The sequence below is a fragment of the Misgurnus anguillicaudatus genome, chromosome 24 (genome assembly GCF_027580225.2).
Source record: "Misgurnus anguillicaudatus chromosome 24, ASM2758022v2, whole genome shotgun sequence".
NCBI lineage: Eukaryota > Metazoa > Chordata > Actinopteri > Cypriniformes > Cobitidae > Misgurnus > Misgurnus anguillicaudatus.
Window position 1 is genome coordinate 25,371,490 of NC_073360.2, and position 20,219 is coordinate 25,391,708.

At 37.9% G+C, this 20,219-nt stretch overlaps 1 protein-coding gene across 18 annotated transcripts in view; it reads right to left on the reverse strand.

Annotated features, from left to right (window-relative positions):
• msi2b (musashi RNA-binding protein 2b) overlaps positions 1-20,219 on the reverse strand; it is a 332,893-nt gene that overhangs the window by 76,249 nt on the left and 236,425 nt on the right. For all 18 annotated transcript variants that reach the window (XM_055196799.2, XM_055196805.2, XM_055196803.2 and 15 more), the window contains one exon: positions 17,480-17,562. In XM_055196799.2, coding sequence (XP_055052774.1) covers positions 17,480-17,562 — 83 coding nt within the window. The remainder of the gene's footprint in view (positions 1-17,479; positions 17,563-20,219) is intronic.

Here is a 20,219-nt window from a genome sequence, read left to right on the forward strand (position 1 = left end):
GTGCGTCATTGAAAATGCGCCATTGGCAAATGATGTCACCACCCGCAATCACACGACTCTTCATAGCAGCCCAATAGAGGACGAAAGCTCAATTTAGTGGAGTAATGTTAAAGTTTTATGTCTTGTTACAGAAATATCGGATACAAGTCGCTTTTAAAAGTGGATGTAAAAAAATCGGATAAAGGCAACAAATCGTAATTGGGTATCAAGATTTGCAGTGTAAATCCAGCCATAGATCCTTGAATGCTTTTCTCTGGAGCCTAGTGCACACTACACGACATAAAGCTCATACCCCTTTCATGTATCCAGTTTGCAAACAGTCTGCACAAAATCATAACCCAGCAAAGGTGCATGATCATAATGTGTATTTAACTTGAGACATGAGTAGTTTAACATCATTTATGGATTTGGCAGACCAAAGCGACCTTTTATCCAAATCGACTTGTAGTGCTATTCAGCTATGAATACTGTTCAGCTGTTACAACATTAAAGCTATTTACAGGTCCCCAGACATACGTGTGGAATTTATGCATTTATATCCAAAGCGACTTACAGGGCATTCAAGCCAAACATTTTATCAGTACGTGTGATCCTGCAATCGAATCCATGAACATTGCGTTGTTAATAGGAACACTATGTAATGATATTTCTAACCAAAGATATTTTTAATGATTAACTTATATATATATATATATATATATATATATATTATGCTATTTTTAATAATAAATAAATTGCATGGATTCACTCAACAACACTGGCGGCTCGTGACGCTAATTCAAAATAAGTGTTCGGAGTGTCATGTGTGTGGTTCCCTTTTCCAAAATATATGTTCTGCGTGTTGAGAGATTCTGTGTGCATCACGTGTTTTGTCAAAATAAGTGCCCGCTGCACACGCGTCAAAACCGTTTATGATAAAAGAGACGCTAACGTTCGCAAAATACATGCAAGACACTCCCTTAACAGTAAACTCTGATTACGCATGAGATTATGCGAGTATCTGGCAAACGTGAGTGTCTCTTTTATCATAAACCCTTTAGACGCGTCTGCAGCAGGCACTTATTTTTGCAGGACATGTGATGCACACAGGATCTCTCGTTGCGCAGAACACATATTTTGAAAAAAGGAACCGCACACATGACGTGCTACATACATGTTGTGACGAACTTCGCATCAAGCGCCGTCGAAATAAGAAGTCACCGGCCACCACTGCTCAACAAATACGACACAAAGCTGGGTGATGCATGGCAGCATTCAGTGATGTTTACAGCGATAAGATATATCCTTGAATTTCATCACCTAAATTCAAAGGAGATCCAGATATCTGTTAAAGATAACACCTCCATTTTCTCAAATGACCTTATATGTCAAAGTAAAGTGTTGAAAGGAAGCTTTAAGCGTGTGAACATTTGCTACATCACAATGCAAATACTGAGCGCATAAACCAACAGTCACTTATAATCATCATTCGGTTCCTCAGGACTTCTCCAAATACAACATGCCTTCATTAACCACTGGCACTAAAAGAGTGTGTGTGTGTGTGTGTGTGTGTGTGTGTGATGCGTGTAATTATGTCAGTGTGTGGTTTCAGTGATGAGGCCTGCAATCTCTGTGTGTTACTAATAGGCGAGGAAAGCCGGTTTCCGATCTGACTGTCATCAATGGGCATTTAAGAGCCATGACTGCGGCTCCACATTATTACTTAACTAATTACCCTCGTCACTGGAGGTAGGCCAGTGATGAGCTATCTTCCCTCAGTAATGGAAGTACGAGAGCCCGTGGCTAATGACCTGGGAGCATGGGGCAGCTCCGTTATCATGCCAACACAGGAGAGGAAAGAGGAGGAGACGGGAGGAGGAAAGGACAGGGGGGAGAACTGTTGATGGGGGACTACTTCATGTTTGGACCTGGAATGGAAAAGATGAACTTGAAACGAACGATGTTAAATATACAGTACTGTGCAAAAGTCTTAGGCCACCGTGCCAGAATTAGATTGGTTGTTTTTGCTGTTATAATGATCATTAATACTTTTTCTCAGTCTCTTTAATAAAACACATCCATAAAATACAGGGAAATGTGTTTGTATTATTAAAAACTGTATAAAATTGTAAACTGTTGTGTCAATTTTTTAGGGTACACTCCTCTTCCACTTGAGCAGTAGCAGGAAATTGCAAGATCTCTTAAACGTAAATAAAATTAAATCCTAATTTTAAAGGTGCAGTGTGTAAATTTTAGTAGCATCTAGTGGCGAGGTTGCGAATTTGAACCAACGCTCAGTCTGCTTCTCACCCCTCGCTTTTGAAATGCATAGAGAAGCTACAGTAAGAAAAACATGTTATGATCGGAGACAACTTAGTAAAAAAAGTTTGTCCATTAAGGGCTTCTGTAGAACCATGGTGGCACAAAATGGCGACTTCAACGTAAGGGGCCCCTTTGTGTGTGTAGATAAAAACGTCTCATTCTAAGGTAATAAAAACATAACAGTTCATTATAAAAAGGTCTTATACACCCCTGATAATATAGTTTTGTATATTATTTAGCATTTCTGTCAAGAGATCCTTCTAAAAATTACACACTGTACCTTTAAAGAAATTAGTCTTTTTTACTTTATTCTGCTCAAAACGCTCAAGATGTGTTTAGTGCCAACAGAGGTCACACTAAACACAGACATGCCTAAAGACGACATTTAGTCCTGAAAAGGTAATTTTTTTATTTTTTGTACATATTTCTTGTTTTTACTGTTTGTAAATAAAATAGATTGAAAATTAAATATGGATGGACATTAAAACTTCTAAAACAACAAGTCTGGTGGTGGTATCCTTAGACTTGCACAGTACTGTAGGTTCAATATTTACTAATACACTTTAAAAAAGAATGTGTTCATTTTTTTTGTCTAGCTAAATGTGTTGTCCTTAACTGGACACAATCGTTTTAAAAATATACATTTATATAATCAAAAGTTAACAAATGTACAAGTAAATGTACAATGAACTAATACGAACAGTGAACATTGGTAACATTAAGATTAATAAGGACTGTAAAAATATCTTGCTCAAATTGTTTATTCATTTTAGCTAATGCAATAACTCATGTTAATAAATGAGACCTTACTGTAAAAATGTTACACAAACATAATATTTCGGTGTTAAATCTGTGACTGCATTTTGTCCTGCACTTATACTGCATGCATGTTCAAATATGAATACATTTATTGAGCTGTGCCTGAAAATATTTCTAGTTTTATGGCCTTATTTCTAACTTTTCTTACTGTACATCATCCAACTTACTACATGACTACCTTATAAAGTGTTGATTTATATCTATTGTACTTATACAAAAATATTTTGACTGCCACGATTGACCAATCAGATTAAAGTATTCCACAGAGAGGTGCAATAATGTATGCTAATGACTTATTAATGAAAGTTATTATGAAGTGTTACCAAATGTTTTATTAGTCACTTTAATCTAGCCACCTGTCTAAGGAACACACTGTCACACAGAGCCCACTCGAGACCTCAAGGTGTTACGTTTGTGGTTTGTGTGCACTGTGCAATATAAAACCTCATAATGTCTCACATCCACCGCTCACCCCAGAGAGCAGGTTAAGTGGAGGTCCAGGGCGTATAGTGTGACAGCAGAGATGAGAATAGGCTACGTCCATTGGCTCCGCTAATTGTTGGGAAATCGTGAGTGGGAACCCGCCACCGGTGAGATGGAGCGAATGTGACCATTAGTGTCCGTGTCTCCGGCAAAGCCGGTGCGAGAGGTGCGAGACGGAATCGATCGGATTCAGGAACACACACACACGGCTTATTAGCTGGCTGGTTAGGGACAGATTAGATCCAATCTGCTAATCTGCCATTCTGACCTTTTGACAAGAGACATCACACACACGAGAAAACTTCAGCCACCTGTTTTGACTTTCAACAAAGGTAACATTTTCATAGATCCACTGCTGGGATATCTGGAAATAAAAGGTGTTTTTATGACGGTAGAAGAGATACAGGTCTGAAATCTGTATCTCCAAGATTTACAGACTCTATCAAAACGGCGTTGTGTCTTTTGGTTTTCAAATTTATTAGGGACAGATTAATTAAGGACCTTTTAAAGGGGTCATTCTACAAAAAAGGTGGAAATGCTTCTCCCTTGCTTTTGCAGACCCCTTAATCATTTAATTTGACCCAATAATGCCATAATGATATATATTTAATACATATAGACTGTCCTTAAAATGATGAGAGAGATTATTTATTTACTTTCTTTCTTTTTTTACTTTTTTTTTTAAATGTCTGGTCCTGAAAATTGCCCTGTCCCTTTGATCATACATGAAAGTTGAACTGTGTACTTATTTAAAACCATGTTTTTTGTAAAACAAATCAAATTTACATTTACCCCTGTATGAATTTACTACAACACTGAAATGGTAAAAATACACTATTAATATGAATATTATCAAATAAATATTTGTCCCCCAAATTTATGTCATTGGTGTTACCCTACCAAAAGCACTTTTATTTTGAAACAATGCATCAGCTCTTTGAAGTTTTTCATGGGTCAAGAGGTCAGTGGAAGAAGTGCAGTGGAGGAAGGTAAAAGGTTTGTAAGATGTCTTACCTTAGTTATTTGTCTAAAATATCATGATATATCTAGGAATTTTGAGATAAGATTTTTTGGATGTCATTAGTGTTACTCTTTTTTATAGCTGGGAGTGTTAAGATCTTTACATAAAAATACATTATACTGAATAAGTATGTGAATAAGTATTGTTACATCTCTGATGAAATTGCACATGGTTAATGGCAGCCATTTTGTTAAAATATTAGTTTTTTTCTGTAAATTGTCATTGGTGTTACCGTCATTGGTGTTACCGTCATTAGTGTGACTTCTCTAATGAGTACTTCCTAAGCACTATTCCTTTAACTGACCAACATAAAAGCATAAAAACAAAACAAGATGGAAAATTTCATGAAAGTTTATAAGTTTTATCATATTCATTATCTATTGTTATATTCTAATTTTGTCATTGGTGTTACATTGTGTCATTGGCGTTTAAACCAAGTTTTGGTGTTATGAATGTATTTTCTTGCACTTTCTAGTAATATTTTGTTGTTGATATGGGATGTAAGACATTGTTGATATTTCAGTTTTTGCATCAAAGCCTTATTGGTTGAATATTTTTGTTTTTGTTGGTTTTAAAGAAAAAAGTCAAACTGAGAAAATAATTTCATACAATGCTGGGTAAAGATGAAGAATTTATTTAAACAAATATTAATAATTTATTTTTCTTGCTGTTATCATTCAGCTACTCAACCTTTAACTAAATACACAAGCTGTAATTAGAAAAAATATTTAGTATCAATATTAATGTTGTTTAAATCACAGGTAACAACAATGACAAATAAATGACTCATGGATTCTTTATTAAAATGTACTAAAAAGATAAAAATAGATTAAGCTCACTATTTCAAGTTAATTAATGCTATTAAAGAAGTTTTGGGTATGTTGTAAGAAGTTAATTTGAGCAAATTTCCATCACCCGAATTCCACCTTTTCTGTAGAATGACACAAAGAGTGTATTGTCTTTAGATGGACCCAATATGTAAAATGTCGTATTTAATAATACAGCACATTTTTTCGAATGTAATTTTCAAATTTTCATTTTGCAGACCCCTTGGGTATGGATAACGGACCACCCACTTTGAGAACCCCTGTTTTAGGCCATAACTCCTACAGTAGTAGCGGTTGCCTGATATGGTGATATTACATCATGAATTACTAAAATGTCTCCACGATCAACAAAATCAAAGTTCAATAGCAGACCAGAACACATGTGAAAAGCTAATATATCCATAGTAAGAAAATATTACATTTAAAGCCCATTTTTAAAGTGAACATAAGGTACCACAAAACACTAGACAGGCAAATTTGACTTCTTAAAACAGATTTACTTTTCAGCATGAAATTAGGTGTTCACTTCTGTCAGGGAGAATAAAGGAGAAATGAATCAGAAGGCTGATTCATTCAATAACTCTTACTTTCAGAATCGCAGAACTGCAAAACGCTGAGCCGCCTGCCCGCCTCACTCCCCAGAGTTTGGGATCACATAATTCCTGACATGAAAGGCCCTTAACCAAACTCAATAAATAAATATGCTTTCTAAACAGAGACACCTTCGCCGGTCCTGCCGTGCAGAGATTGTCACAATGATACAGTTAGCATTCTCCCCGCCTGCTATATATCTGAGGTGAGCTTTTGGAAGAATCAGTCTTATTTCCGCCCGGCTAACCCGCTGGAGATCGTTCATAAAGACAGACAGTGAGGTAAATCGACCGGACTCCTTTTATTCAGAGATGCCTTTTTCATCTACGTTATTGAGAGATGAAAAATACATCAAAGCAGATAATCTACCTTTATGCGGCATCAACAAATAAACTGGGTTGAGGGAAGTGTTTTCCTTTTATAGTGTGATCTGTGAGAGGAGAAACAAATGATAAAACACTCTGCATTCATCAGATCACTTGTTAACAAAGTGAAAATTACCTTTGTTAAAAACAAAAACTGCATTGACAGTTATGCATATGCAGTGGAAGTCTATCGGAAGCGCACATTTTAATGTACAACAGGCACATGTGAAATTTACCATGGTAACGTTTTGGCCAAATGACTAGTTAGTTACTAAAGTTAAAATTATAACTGTAAAATAATGTCATTCAAACATTCACATTTATACATTTGACAGACATCTTATGGTAACACTTTAGTATTGGGACCTAGTCTCACTTTAAAGGGGTGTCTAAAGCTATGTCATGCTTTCTGACTTATTAACAAGGTTTAAAAGTTAGATTCCTCGTGCAAAAAAAGGGAAAGTATCAAAAAAGCAGGTTTGTACAAATTTTATACGTAACAATCTTGATGTATTTCTTTTATAGGCAATTTCAGTGCAGGAAGTACAGTGGAAGCCCTTACATGGGCAGCTGACACGAAATCAACTTCACCAAAGAAGTGTGTTGTTGTTTGTGAGGGAAATTTAAGCTTGTTAAGCTTTTCAAAGAAACCAGCATAATGGAAACAACGGATATAGTTTGTTTATCCGGGGTAGCAGCCGAGTTGTGCGTGTGTGTTTGTTTAACGCTGGATTTTGTTGAAATTGGGCGGTCCTAAACAGGTCATGAGTGGCAGATGGTACAGTTAAATAAAACTCCATCAAATGCCTGTGTTTTGTTGGCAATCGTTAATATAATGCAAACAACACAAACATGCAGTGAATCATAAGTTATCCAGAGATCGTGGGATAATGTTTTTTGTGTGTTGCTTGCTCGTGACTCGTTGCTCCGCCCGCGGTACACCTCCAGGAGCTCGAGTTTATTCGGAAAGTATTGGTATAGCTGATGTCTTTTATAAATCTGATAAAACCAAAGATTCTTTGAATATATGAAGGATGTAATACTACACTATAGGTACTTAAGATTAACATGAGATAAGCAGAAACAGTGTTGCTTATATTAGCACACTTGCCTAAAGGATTATTAGGAACACCTTTTCAATTTTTCATTAATGCAATTATCTAATCAACCAATCACATGACAGTGGCTTCAATGCATTTAGGGGTGTGGTCCTGGTTAAGACAATCTCCTGAACTCCAAAACTGAATGTCGGAATGGAAAGAAAGGTGATTTAAGCAATTTTGAGCGTGGCATGGTTGTTGGTGCCAGACGGACCGGTCTGAGTAATTCACAATCTGCTCAGTTACTGGAATTTTCACGCACAACATTTCTAGGGTTTACAAAGAATGGTGTGAAAAGGGAAAAACATTCAGTATGCGGCAGTCCTTTGGGCGAAAATGCTTTGTTGATGCTAGAAGTCAGGGGATAATTGGCCGACTGATTCTAGCTGATAGAAGAGCAACTTTGACTGAAATAACCACTCGTTACAACCGAGGTATGCAGCAAAGCATTTGTGAAGCCACAACACGCACAATCTTGAGGCGGATGGGCTATAACAGCAGCAGACCCCACCGGGTACCACTCATCTCCACTACAAATTTAACTACTTTATCTTTACAGATTATCTTTATGTTTAATATTCATTTTGCTTTCAACAAGCTGTTGCCAATAAATTAGATAAATATCTACAGTAAGTTATTGGCAAACTGCTGCATACTGTAACTACAGCTAATTCTTTACAGGGTAATCAATACAACTACTGTACAGTAGGCTGGTTGCGATAGTCGGTATAACCGGTGATACCGGGGGTTCAGCCTATCACCGGTTAGATCACTTGCCAACCGCGTCATCGTCTTCCATCGTCGTTTTGTTTTTTTCTTGTAAATAAATCATTTAGTTTCGTTAAAGAGAGCAAACACTAACAACTAACAAATCACGTCACAGAGCAGCAGGTATCAGATTTCATTTATTACTGTTAAAAATGCATGCATTTCAATGTTTTTATTACATTTTAATTTTTTTCTTTCATCCCCTGGCTAATGTAAATTTTTTTTGAATATTATTGATTCAAAAAAAAAAATCATTTATTACTTTCAGAGTGTGCAAGGCAAGCTGGCTGACCAGGCGATGGCAGATTACTCGTTTTTGTAATAATTAACATATATAATTTTTAATACAATAATTAAAAAATATATTTTTTATTAAGAATAATAATAAACCCTTTATTCAAGCAGTGCTTTAAATGGAGAAAGAGACTGTTAACGTTGCTCAGCTTGGGACTGCAGATTTCAACCACTGGCTAAAGCACTTAATAAAAAGCTGTTGCACTCGCATTGCACATGTATTTATAAGCGATTTAACGCAGTGTACAAAAACTCTGCATTTAAACAATTGCTCTTAATTCAAAAGTGAAAGTAAAATGCACACGCCCCTTGCCACGCGCTGATTAACCGGTGGGAAAATTCTGTCACCGCAACAATCCTACTGTACAGCATAAAACTACAGTTACCATGGTACATTTTTTGCACATGTTCATTTGGGAACAAGTGTCACACTCTACACGCTAAGGGAAGCAAAATCTTATTTAAATTTAATGTGGCAGCAAATGTTGTCAAGTATGTAGATTTATACAGCTTTAAATAGCAACTGAGTCAGCTTCAATCTGAATGTGAATGTGTGGTCTCACATCCACTATAGCATATTTAAATGTTATCACATCTTTCCCATTACATCACCATTTCAGAGGTCACGCCACACGCTGCATCTCGTTCTCGCGGTTCCCGCAGATAAAACGGAAGCGATGGAGAGAAAAAAACGAGAGAAAACAACCCCCTGCTCTTTTGCCTGGAGGCTCCAGAACTCACGGCTTAACGCTGAGGCATAATTCATCGCAACTTGAATTAAATTACATCTGAGACTTGGGGCTCCCGTACATTATTGATACACTTACAGCTATTCCATCTGACACAGAAATCTATATTCGCCAACAAAAAAGAAAGGCTGTCAGAGGCTATTTATGCCTCCCAAACAGAATGTCTGTTTCAACAGCCTGTTACAGAAGAACTTTGGTAGCCCAATAAAAATGAAAGAAAATCAAGACTGTGAAACAACATAAGGGCTTTGCTCCGGTTCAAATCAAAGACCCTCACATGGCATCTTATTCAGTGGTCCTTCTATCATTATTATTTCCTAATGTGTTTCCAAACAAACCCCTCTTGGCTTCAAGACATTCATGACCTTGCTAGGCAAGGTCAATTAAGTGGAGAAAACTGTGTCCCTGTTTGCTTACTTCATCTCTCTCTCTCTCTCACACACTACCACATCTTTTATTCTTCATCTGCTTTATCCGCCCTTCTATTTAGGGCACAAATGTGCTAAATCTCCTCCTTTCTTTGTTGTGACATTTCGAGATCTCGGAGAGCTCTCCGGAAACAGACTGCTCCATTACAACTGGCTGAATTACAGTAATCTTTTCAAATATCACAATCCCCTTCCATTAGCCCAACCTACTCTTAAGATACTGTGGCAGGAGTGTGTAAATACATCTCCAGTTATCACACACACAGCAGCAATAAACATCTATTAGATAAAAGTACTAAACAGATCTGGGTGATTAGAGAAAGGACAAATAAACAGACGTGCATCAAAACGTGCTTAGCTCCGAAAAAAAGAAAGAAAGAGGAAAGGGCAAAAATATGCAGCATTTTCACGCCTATTGCTTTTACTTGGGTACACCAGTGGTGTAGCATATTTATTTTTTGATGCTTTGCATTGCCAAATAGACAGCAATATTTGATTTGATATATATATATACAGCATTTATTAATCTTTATTAATGTTAATTTCAACAATTACTAATACTTTATTAAAATTTGGTTAATGTTAGTTAATGCACCATGAACTAACATGAACAAACAATGAACAGCTTTATTTCTATTAACTAACATTAACAAAGATTAATAAATGCTGTAACAAATGTATTGCTCATGGTTTGTTCATGTTAGTTAATACATTAACTAATGTTAACTAATGAACATTATATTAAAGTGTTACCTATTTTTCTAATAAACTGTCAGACAACATAGTCAAAAATCGTCAGTAGTTGTCACTGAGGCGGTACCCTTTCAAACAGTACAGTACATCTTTGCACCTAAAGAGTTCATAATAGTACCCGAGAGGTATATATTTGTACCAAAGAGTGCATATAAGTACCTCATCGGTACCAAATGTATACATATCTGTACCTACATGGTACATATTGGGGCCTTTATAAAGGGTACTGCCACAGTGATAACTTGGGTAAATTTGTTGACCATTTTGACTGGCAGTGTACTGTATATAAAATTAATATACATATTTCAACATATAATTTGTATTTTTTATGAGGTGGCCACATTGTAAAAAGTTGGATCAAATTAAAAAAATTAGTTTAATTAAAACCTAAAAAAGTTTTTAAAGTGAATTTTTAAGGGGGTTTTTTTAGCTTATTGAAGTAATTTTTTGATCCAACTTTTCACTTTTGGGTGATTCTCACGAAATCCAGATTTAGAATGTGTCCAGCATCAGATTGTTTTAAAAAGCCCTTGAAGCCTTTTTTTGCACATGTAAAATTAAGGTCTGAACTTACTATAACCATAAGGATTTAAAACATATTTCCTATAGAATTATTTACATTATTTAGATTATCATTATCAAAAAATATCATTACCGCAACATGATATTACATTAAATATATACATTTACAAACTCATGTTTCGGTAATGAGAACTAAAAAGTTTTCTAGATACTATGACAAACAAAATTTCAACTTTTATCTGGAGAGAAAAAATAAGAACTGCTTACCTGATAGCCATCTTAAGTGTCACAGTCAATTATGTCCCTTCCAACAATATTTTTCTTGAAAATGTTAGTTCCTTCAGGGCTTAAACAATGATTGAAAATTGTTGCACAGGATGAGAACATGTTTCTTGGACACATTTATATTCCTTATTATTGTCTCTACATTTACCAATGATCAGCAAATACCACCATTTTACTGTAAATGTTTATAGTATAACATGTCCTGAAGCTTTTTATTTTTTAGATTTTTTAATTATAAATATTTCCATGTCAAAGAACCAAAATCCAGTCATGGACACATTGCGGTAATGAAAATATTCCCCTTAAATGTGGAAAAAACAACTAAATTGGTTTGTATGATATCATTTGAAATCATGTGCAAAATAGTACGTAAAGAGATGTTTGTAACAGTATGTTTCTTTTTTGATACTCTTACTTTGCATTTACTTTTTTTATCAAAATGTTTTATGACACCTCATAAGTCTAATTTTGCGAGAATCACCCGTATGAATTCATACGATCTGCTTTCTTCCCAATTATGTTGGGTTAAGGGTAGGACGTTATTACGGCATATTTCTAACAAATCACATACTTTTGTACAGTTCACATCGTATGAATTGATCAACATTAGTAACCTTGTAAAACAGTTACAAATTCCAGTGAAAATATGCAGATATTATGCATATTACATAGAATATAAAAATATACAGAATGTTTTGATGAGAATGTGTATTCTGCAGCAAATCCAAATTTCGAATATATTTTTTATTGCGTATCTAACTGGACCCAGACACCGTGCATGCCTGCTAAATGTAGCACGCTAACACGAAAGCACGCTAACTCTAAACTATCACCAGTGTTTGCGGCACGTCTTGGAGATAACTTCAGAAAACCGCAAGCCTCCGGCTGAATAAAGGGCGGGGACGTACGAGTCATTTTCTCCCTTCCTGAAATGACACTTTTCCCCTTCTCTCCTCACAGCGGTAGATTATCTTCCAATGATAGCGCAGGCCGGGGCCTCGGAGCGGCGAGGCAGACACTAAATTGGCCTGCCGACACACTCGGCACTTATCATACATGCTAATGGGCCGACGCGCGGTAGGCAGGCGGCAGGCTGGCTGGGCGGCCGGGGCAAGCTGCAAGGAAGGGCGGAAACGCTAACTGAAATGAGAACGACAACCTCCACACTGCCCGCAGGTGGCAAGGGCACTGACAGGGTAGACATGAGGAGAGAATTCAGATCATACAGCTGCAGGCACGGACGGCCGTGGCGCGGCATTGCTCTTTACGCGTAGGGGCGAGGAGGGTGTCGACCGAGTACTTGATCGGTTAATAACAGCGGTATAGGATGTGCACAGGAATATAATGTGACAAGAGATGACTTATGCACCATCTATTGTTCCAAGGTTTCAGAGGCGATGATTCCCGGAGGGAGGGAGAGAGTGAGACGGTGAAAGAAATGCAAAGAAAGAGAGAGAAAGAGAGAGGTACGGTAACATGTGCAGTATGTCCGTGAGAATTCCCAAAGTGGGATTTACACCAGGTCAGGATAAAATCATGGTGTCAAACAGCCATCAGACTATAAATAACACACGGGTAGTATCTAAATTCAGCCTGCTATTGAATGCTTCCTCGCTCCGCTATAGATGATGCTGACAAACTGACTAGTTGATACGCTTTAGATTTATTCTACATTTACTTTTATGTTTCATTCAACACACATAAACAAACATTATGTTCATAAAACCAGTGATGACAGTGATGAGGCATCTGTTCAGGTGATTTCAGACACGTATCCGGCTCACAATCCTACGGTATTCCTCGATACAGACAGCACGAGGGGAGATAAAGCCTTTGAAATGACTGATGTACAATGTTGAGAATAAAACTGGAAAACGCACACGCTGAGAAAAAAAAACAGGAAATTATGAGTCTGAATGTGCTGTGCGAGGGTGGATGGAAACCAGTCAAAACAACCATTAGTTCAGTCTATTTATAATGATTCCCATCCATATCTGCAATCTAAAATGAGTCGCTCTGTGCTTTTGTTTAATTGTTTGCATTGATAAAACAATCAAGATGTAATGTGTGTTTGGCTGCCGACGAGACAAACTGTCCCTTTATATTCTTGCATTTAATTGTTTACTTCTAATGTTGAATTACATCTTAAATTAATCTCTAAACAGTTCACTTCAAGGTAATCTCTACCCATCTCATCCTGCTTGCATGAGATCTAACCTTCCTGCTAACCGGAGCGCTCGAGCTTTCCTGTCCAAGCTTGTGAATTAAGGAAATGTCTCCTGAATGTTTAATGTCTGGCTGTATTTCCAGGCCAGATATCAAATGAGGGGATCAGAAAGCCCGGGGTCTATGGAGACCTATATCGGTCCAGCTTTCCAATTCCTGGAACCATTTAGGGTCATTTATGGATATCCAGGGCCCTGGCAGCACGCGAGTAGCCTTAGTGGGTCAACAGAGCCTCTCTATAAACAGCAACTGAGCCTGGCTGCCTATCTGCTCCACAGCCTGGGGTCGGGGGTCACAGATGGTGCCTCCGAACATGGCGGTTCACCAAACGGGCGGGCGACGCACAAAGCTGGCATTTCCACAAGCAGAGGGAGATCATTACGACCGCTGTACAAAATATTCATGATAATAACAATAATACCATGGTAGAATTAGCAAGTCAAATATGCACACAGGCCTGCTAGCAGACGATGCTTCAGAGACCACTTTGATCTTGTTGGCAAAAGCAACTTGATGATGGCAATTGAAATCAGTATGAAGAGCAACAGAGAATGAGAGGACGGGGTACGGGGTTTCTATTTTTTACACTTTGTTTTTAAGCCTTTTCAAGCAAGACATCTAAAAATGATGACACTCTAAGATCTGTACTGAAGAACTGTCATTTTACAAAACAAATTTTTACAATGATAATTTTTGCCACATTTTTCTTAAAAAAAAAACATTCTTTATCTAAGATATTAGATATGTAATGTAACAATCCAGCATGTCTTTCATCATTCTAGAAACACAAAAGGAGAAATTCTGTATATTGCATATTGCATTGGTCACTTTTTAATGCAATTACAAAAAAAGTTTAGGTTTTATCCTTAAGTTTTGGAATAATGCACCCAATTTACATAGACCACTTTTAGTGACATCTTTAATGAAAAGCTAATATTTATTTAACTGCATGTAATAAAAACTGTAATAACAGTGTCTATGATATAGTCATACAGATTAAAAATAATAACTATATGCACAAAAGATGACAAAATTGTCATGTTTGGGCAAACGAATCTATAAAGAGTCCTGTATAAAATTAGCTATCCAATTCTCCGAAGGCCTAATTTAAGCCAGCTAGCCGATGAACAGTAAGGTTCCTGCGAAGAGACATTGGGGAAACACTGTAAAACTTATCTTTCTCTAGGCGCTCATTGAATAATGAGAATATTTGATGCAATATCATATAAAAATCAATAGGGAGCCAGCAGGGGCTGTGGATCACTGGGATATATTGGGCTATCAACAGTTTTGGAGAAACTACCATAAGTTGCTCAAGAGTAAAAGTCGCATCAGTTGCATCAGTCAAAAATGCGTTTTGAAGAGGATAAAACATATATAAGTCGCACTGGACTATACATTGCGTTTATTTAGAAAATGATTTCCCAAATCCAAGCTGAAGAGCAGACATTTAGTCTGGAAAGGCAAGTTATTCAACTAAACAATACCACACAGAACAGCAGGTTGAATAGGTGTCCGTACATGTTAAGGTAACATAAACAGTTATTACATGATACACAATAGCATACAGAACATACCTGGGAGGCTGAATAGGCTTAATTAACACAACAAACCAAATCAAGTTCAAAAAGGTCCCGAAGTCATTCCACATCACTGAATCCATTGAATTACATAAATACAGGAGCAGCATACAGCAGACTCTCGCGGATGTAGACGGTAATTGTTTCTCTTGGTTCATATGAAATCATTTTTACGTACAAGTCGCACCTGACTATAAGTTTCAGGACACGCCAAACTATGAAAAAAAGTGTGACTTATAGTCCAGAACATACGGTACTGGCTAGTGAAGCCCGCCAAGCTACGGTCTGGTAATTTTAAAGAAGTTAAATTACATTTACAGTATACGACTCAGTTGTCAACCCACACTGCAAGACACTAAAACAAATATGTAACCACATCTAGGCCATTTAAGGGAGTAATGTCATAATACTGTAAATATATAGCTATCCCATGATGTCATGTATAATTTAATCATGCAACAATGTCAATGAATTAGTGACTTTGCAACACTACAACATGAGTTTTCTTTTTTTGGGTGAAGTAAATTACCCCATGATGTACTCACCCTCAAGCCATTCGAGATACATATGTCCATCATCTTTCAGGCGAACACATTTGGTAAACATTTGGCGTTTCCAAGCTTATAATGGTAGAAAACAAGGACCAGGGAACAAATTCTGACTTTAAAGCACCAAAAAAGTGTATCCATCCTTCATAAAATTAATCCATGCTCCAAGGGGTTAATAAAGGTAAGGAAAATCGGTAGGAAAAATATTGATGTTTTTAACTTTATAAACTTATTAACTAGCTTCTGGTAACGACGCCATCTTGGACTGGCGTGATTTACTGTGCAACGTACCCTTGGCAATGCTCAATATTCTAATGCTGCGTTTACACCAGCCGCGGTAGAGGCATCAAGCGCGAGTCATTTAAATGTTAAGTCAATGTGAATTGAGCATTGCCGCGGCAAACGCACAAGTTGAAAAATGTTAACTTTGGCGGAAAAACGCCCTGCATTAACCAATCAGGAGCTTGCTCTAGTAGTAACCTGATTACAGGATGCAAGCGGAGTCGCAGAAGCCCCTCCCATGAAGCGAATTTCCACGTGAATGTCTCGATGACTAGAATTTCATTTGCGAATGAAGCGAGTAAACTCAAAATGTTCACGCGGCAAACTAGACGCGAATTTGACGCCTCAAACGCTGCTGGTGTGAATCCACTGTAAAACTCTGGGTCCAAGATGTTGCCGTTACCGGAAGCTAGTTATAACAGTTTATAACGTTTGAAATTTGGATATCTTTCTTACAATATCACATCGATTACCTACAGAAGAACCTTATTAACCCATTGGGGTCGTGTGGATTACCTCGATGATGGATGAGTGCACTTTCTTGGGGTCTGATCCCTGTTTTTTTACCATTATAAAGCTTGGAAGAGCAAGAGTAAATCATAGGGCAGGGCTATTCAAATCTTATCCTGGAATGCCGGAGCACTACAGAGTTTAGCTCCAACCCTAATCAAACTTACCCACCTGTGATTGTCAAGTGATCATGTACTCCTTGATCAGCTTGCTCAGGTGTGTTTGATCAGGGTTGGAGCTTAACTATGCAGTGCTCTGGCCCTCCAGGGTAAGATTTGAATAGCCCTGTCATAGGGTAACTTTGATATTTGGCAGGAGTATCCCTTAACTACACAAGTGAGAAGAAACACTGGACATTAACGCTGATTCTCTGCTCATGACAAACTCACGAGGCTTATGCTCCTCTGCGACTTGTAAGTATAAGCAACTGAACTTTACTGACAGTGTTGACCTTCATTAAAAATCCTGCTAACTGGCTATCGTGTAGAATGACACAAGGGTTGTCCACACATTTTATCTGTGGCTCCCCTACAGAAGCCTCAAGGTCAGCAAGCGTGTCCCTCCTCTGTCTCCCATTCTCAAAACCCTGGCAAATCTAATACAAACATGAAACCATAGCACAGGGCGTCAGGTGCCAACATGCTAGAACCAGCCAAGCTTTGATTTTAAATCTTCTTTCAATCTTTGCGCCACACACTTTTAACAAGACCGCAGAACGACTGCCAGACCTTTTCCAGTCTTCCCTGGCTGAGGGAATTCTGATGGGGAGAGGAGACAGACTTTTCTCCCAGCTTGGCAGACATGGATGCAAGACACAATTTCATGGTTTGTGGCCGGTGCACACCAGTGACTCCTCATCCCCTCCGAAACTAGGCTGGTCGGGGATAGACATGACACCCCCCCCCCCACCTGCACTGTCACCCTCACTGTACGGTTGCCCATTATATGCATCCATTCTGCTTCCAGCATCAAATATTAATCCTGGCCCCGTGAATTGAAAAATTGCAAAGAGGCGAAACCGACTCACCATTTTATTATTGATTTCGTGAAAATGAATCTCGCAGACCTTTTCCACCACGTCCTCGTTCTCGAAAGTTACAAAGCCGAATCCTGTGAAGAGGGGAAGAGAAGAGAAACAGGGGAAGAAAACAGCTGATGACTGAAGTGAACCACCACAGAAGCAGATAAATGAACAGGAAACGCAACAAATATCTGTTGATTGCTATTATCGTATGGAGCAGGCATAAATGAGCCATTGAGCCGTGTAGCAATCTTCGTTTTATCTGGTCCTAATGCCATGCAAATTATGTATCTAGTACAGAGCAGGAACTCTTTTGCTGTTAAAATGATGAAGTCCTGGGCACTATTAAAATAGCTTTGAGTCTGTTCCTCAGAGATGCCGAACGCTCAAAGCTGTTTTAATGGGATTTGTAGAGCCAGCCCGCATCTGAATTCCATTACGAAATATTTGATGTTTCTTTGCGAGCTTTTCTCACTACATGACGTGCCGTTTTTTCCTCATTCCTGAGTGCCTCTACTGAGGATCTATTTTCACCTCGCACAAAACAACAGATACTCACCATCCACAAGAACCGAAGAAGATTAACAAAAAATGTTCGACAACACTGAGAGCGAGTCTCAAACTAGACCTGGGTGTTTGCATACCGAATACCAATAATTCCTCGGCACATGCGTACACGTGCCGAAACGCACAAACAACCAGGGGAGGAACAATTTGAAAACCGCAGGGGGCGGATGCACATTAGAAACCTTATCAGCTTGGCTCATGAATATTAATGAGGTGACTTTAGGTGTGCCCAGAATATGGGTGAGTATAAATATCAATTAATAAATATTTTCCTTGTGTTTAAACAGTGCAAAAACATACAATGATTATAATTTAGTATTTACAATAAACTAATACATCAAACATCAACATACATTTAAATATGCAAATACATACAAATACATCCCACGTTTGAGCATTATTTTTTTTGTTTCCTATATAAAATCATCATACATAATGTAAAAAACAGTGAAAATATAACCTTTATATTTTATATTGACTGTGTCAAATATTGAAATATGAGTATAAATATATATATATATATATATATATATATATATATATTATAGTTATAGATTTAATTCAAAATTATGATATTGCCCACCCTTCCTGTTAAACTATACAAGCTTTTCAGTAGCAAACACAAAAAGAACAAAAATAAAATACTTCTTTACCGTCTCGGATACCCTGCTGCTTTAAGACAAAGCTTTTGGCTTTAAGAAAGTGAGAGATAAATCTCGCGGTCAACAGGTCAAAGGGTTGACAGTGAGCCCAAAACAGGAAGCTACGTAACCCCTCTCAACAGTGGCCGTGATAAGAACAGATGAAGAGGCAGGTAGGATGATAACAGGGCACGGGATAAAAACAGCGGTGGCCCTTGGTCCAGTACTGCGTGACCTCACAGAGATTATATGTACAGTTTGTTTTGTTTGGGGAAGAAAACACTGTCCGCATTATCTGCTCTCTGACTCCATAACACAGTGGAATCCACACCTCGCACTGCCGGGGTAAACACAGAGGATCAGTAGAGGTGGAAGACATGCTGTTTTAGAGCAGGTCCTCTGATTGATGGGGTATTAGCGATGCTAGCAGTAGCCACGACCGTATGAGGGCTTTGTATTGGGGCACGAGAGGTAATTAAGGGCAATTACTGTACGTACAGGCTATTGGCGTGATATACTGTCATTGCCATCATCTCTGCATTCGTCGGCCTTGGATGACGGCCAGCACCCCCACATCGACCCTTCAGCCCGGGCTTAGACGGCCTCTCGGGCTGACATCATTGACAGGAAGTGAGTTATAGGAGCGGTGGTCCCGCGGGAGGATGCTGGAATAGAATTCACAGCCAATTACCCGGTGACCTCTTCTCTTACAATGGCTTCCTGTACAAGCCTATTAGAGTTTCCTATGACTGATCAGACCTGATCATGTGGCTGCAGGCTGGACCACGTCTCGCCGTGTCCTCGCAGGTCAGGCATCAGAATGCTCCATAACACTGCCTTGGTTTACCTTTGTTAGGAGATTTGGGGGTCATGGGTCATGTAGTGGAGATTGGGGCTTGTTGTCACACAGGAACATTTTCTGAGATGGGTCTTAGTGAACAGGTTTTAAGTCAAGGGTCCGGTTCTCTGAGGTTTCTTTAGCAGTGACTGTGTATGTTGGTTCACACCCCTTTTTCAAAATTAGGATTTTTGTATAGACTGTTTCATCGGAGGCACATGCGGTGACGCGATACACGTCTGGTCCGAACTTTACTTTCGGTTTCATTTATTTATTTATTTTGGTCTGACTAGTTGCTAAACTGAACTCTTGAACAAAAACCTTGTCGAAATAACAAATGTTTTGGTTTCCTAGGTAATCTAGGTGTTGTTTATTTAGCTTGTTATAAAAATAAACTATGTTTAAAGGACTTTGTTGTTTTTTATTCTTAGCGGAGTTTACCTGAAGTTACGTCTTGACCACCAAAGCCGCTTGTTTATGTTGTTACTGCTGAAACCGTCTATATTTTTGCTATAGCTGTAGGTAAGATAACAATACAGACAGCATTTAAAAAAAAAACACTGAAAACGTTGTTTCCTTAGAATTTTTATAAACTTTGTAAACTTATTAATTAATAAATGTAATATTTTTGTAATCAATTTCATAAACCATTTAATAAATTGTCATGTATTAAAGTTCTCCATCATTTGTAATTCGCTTT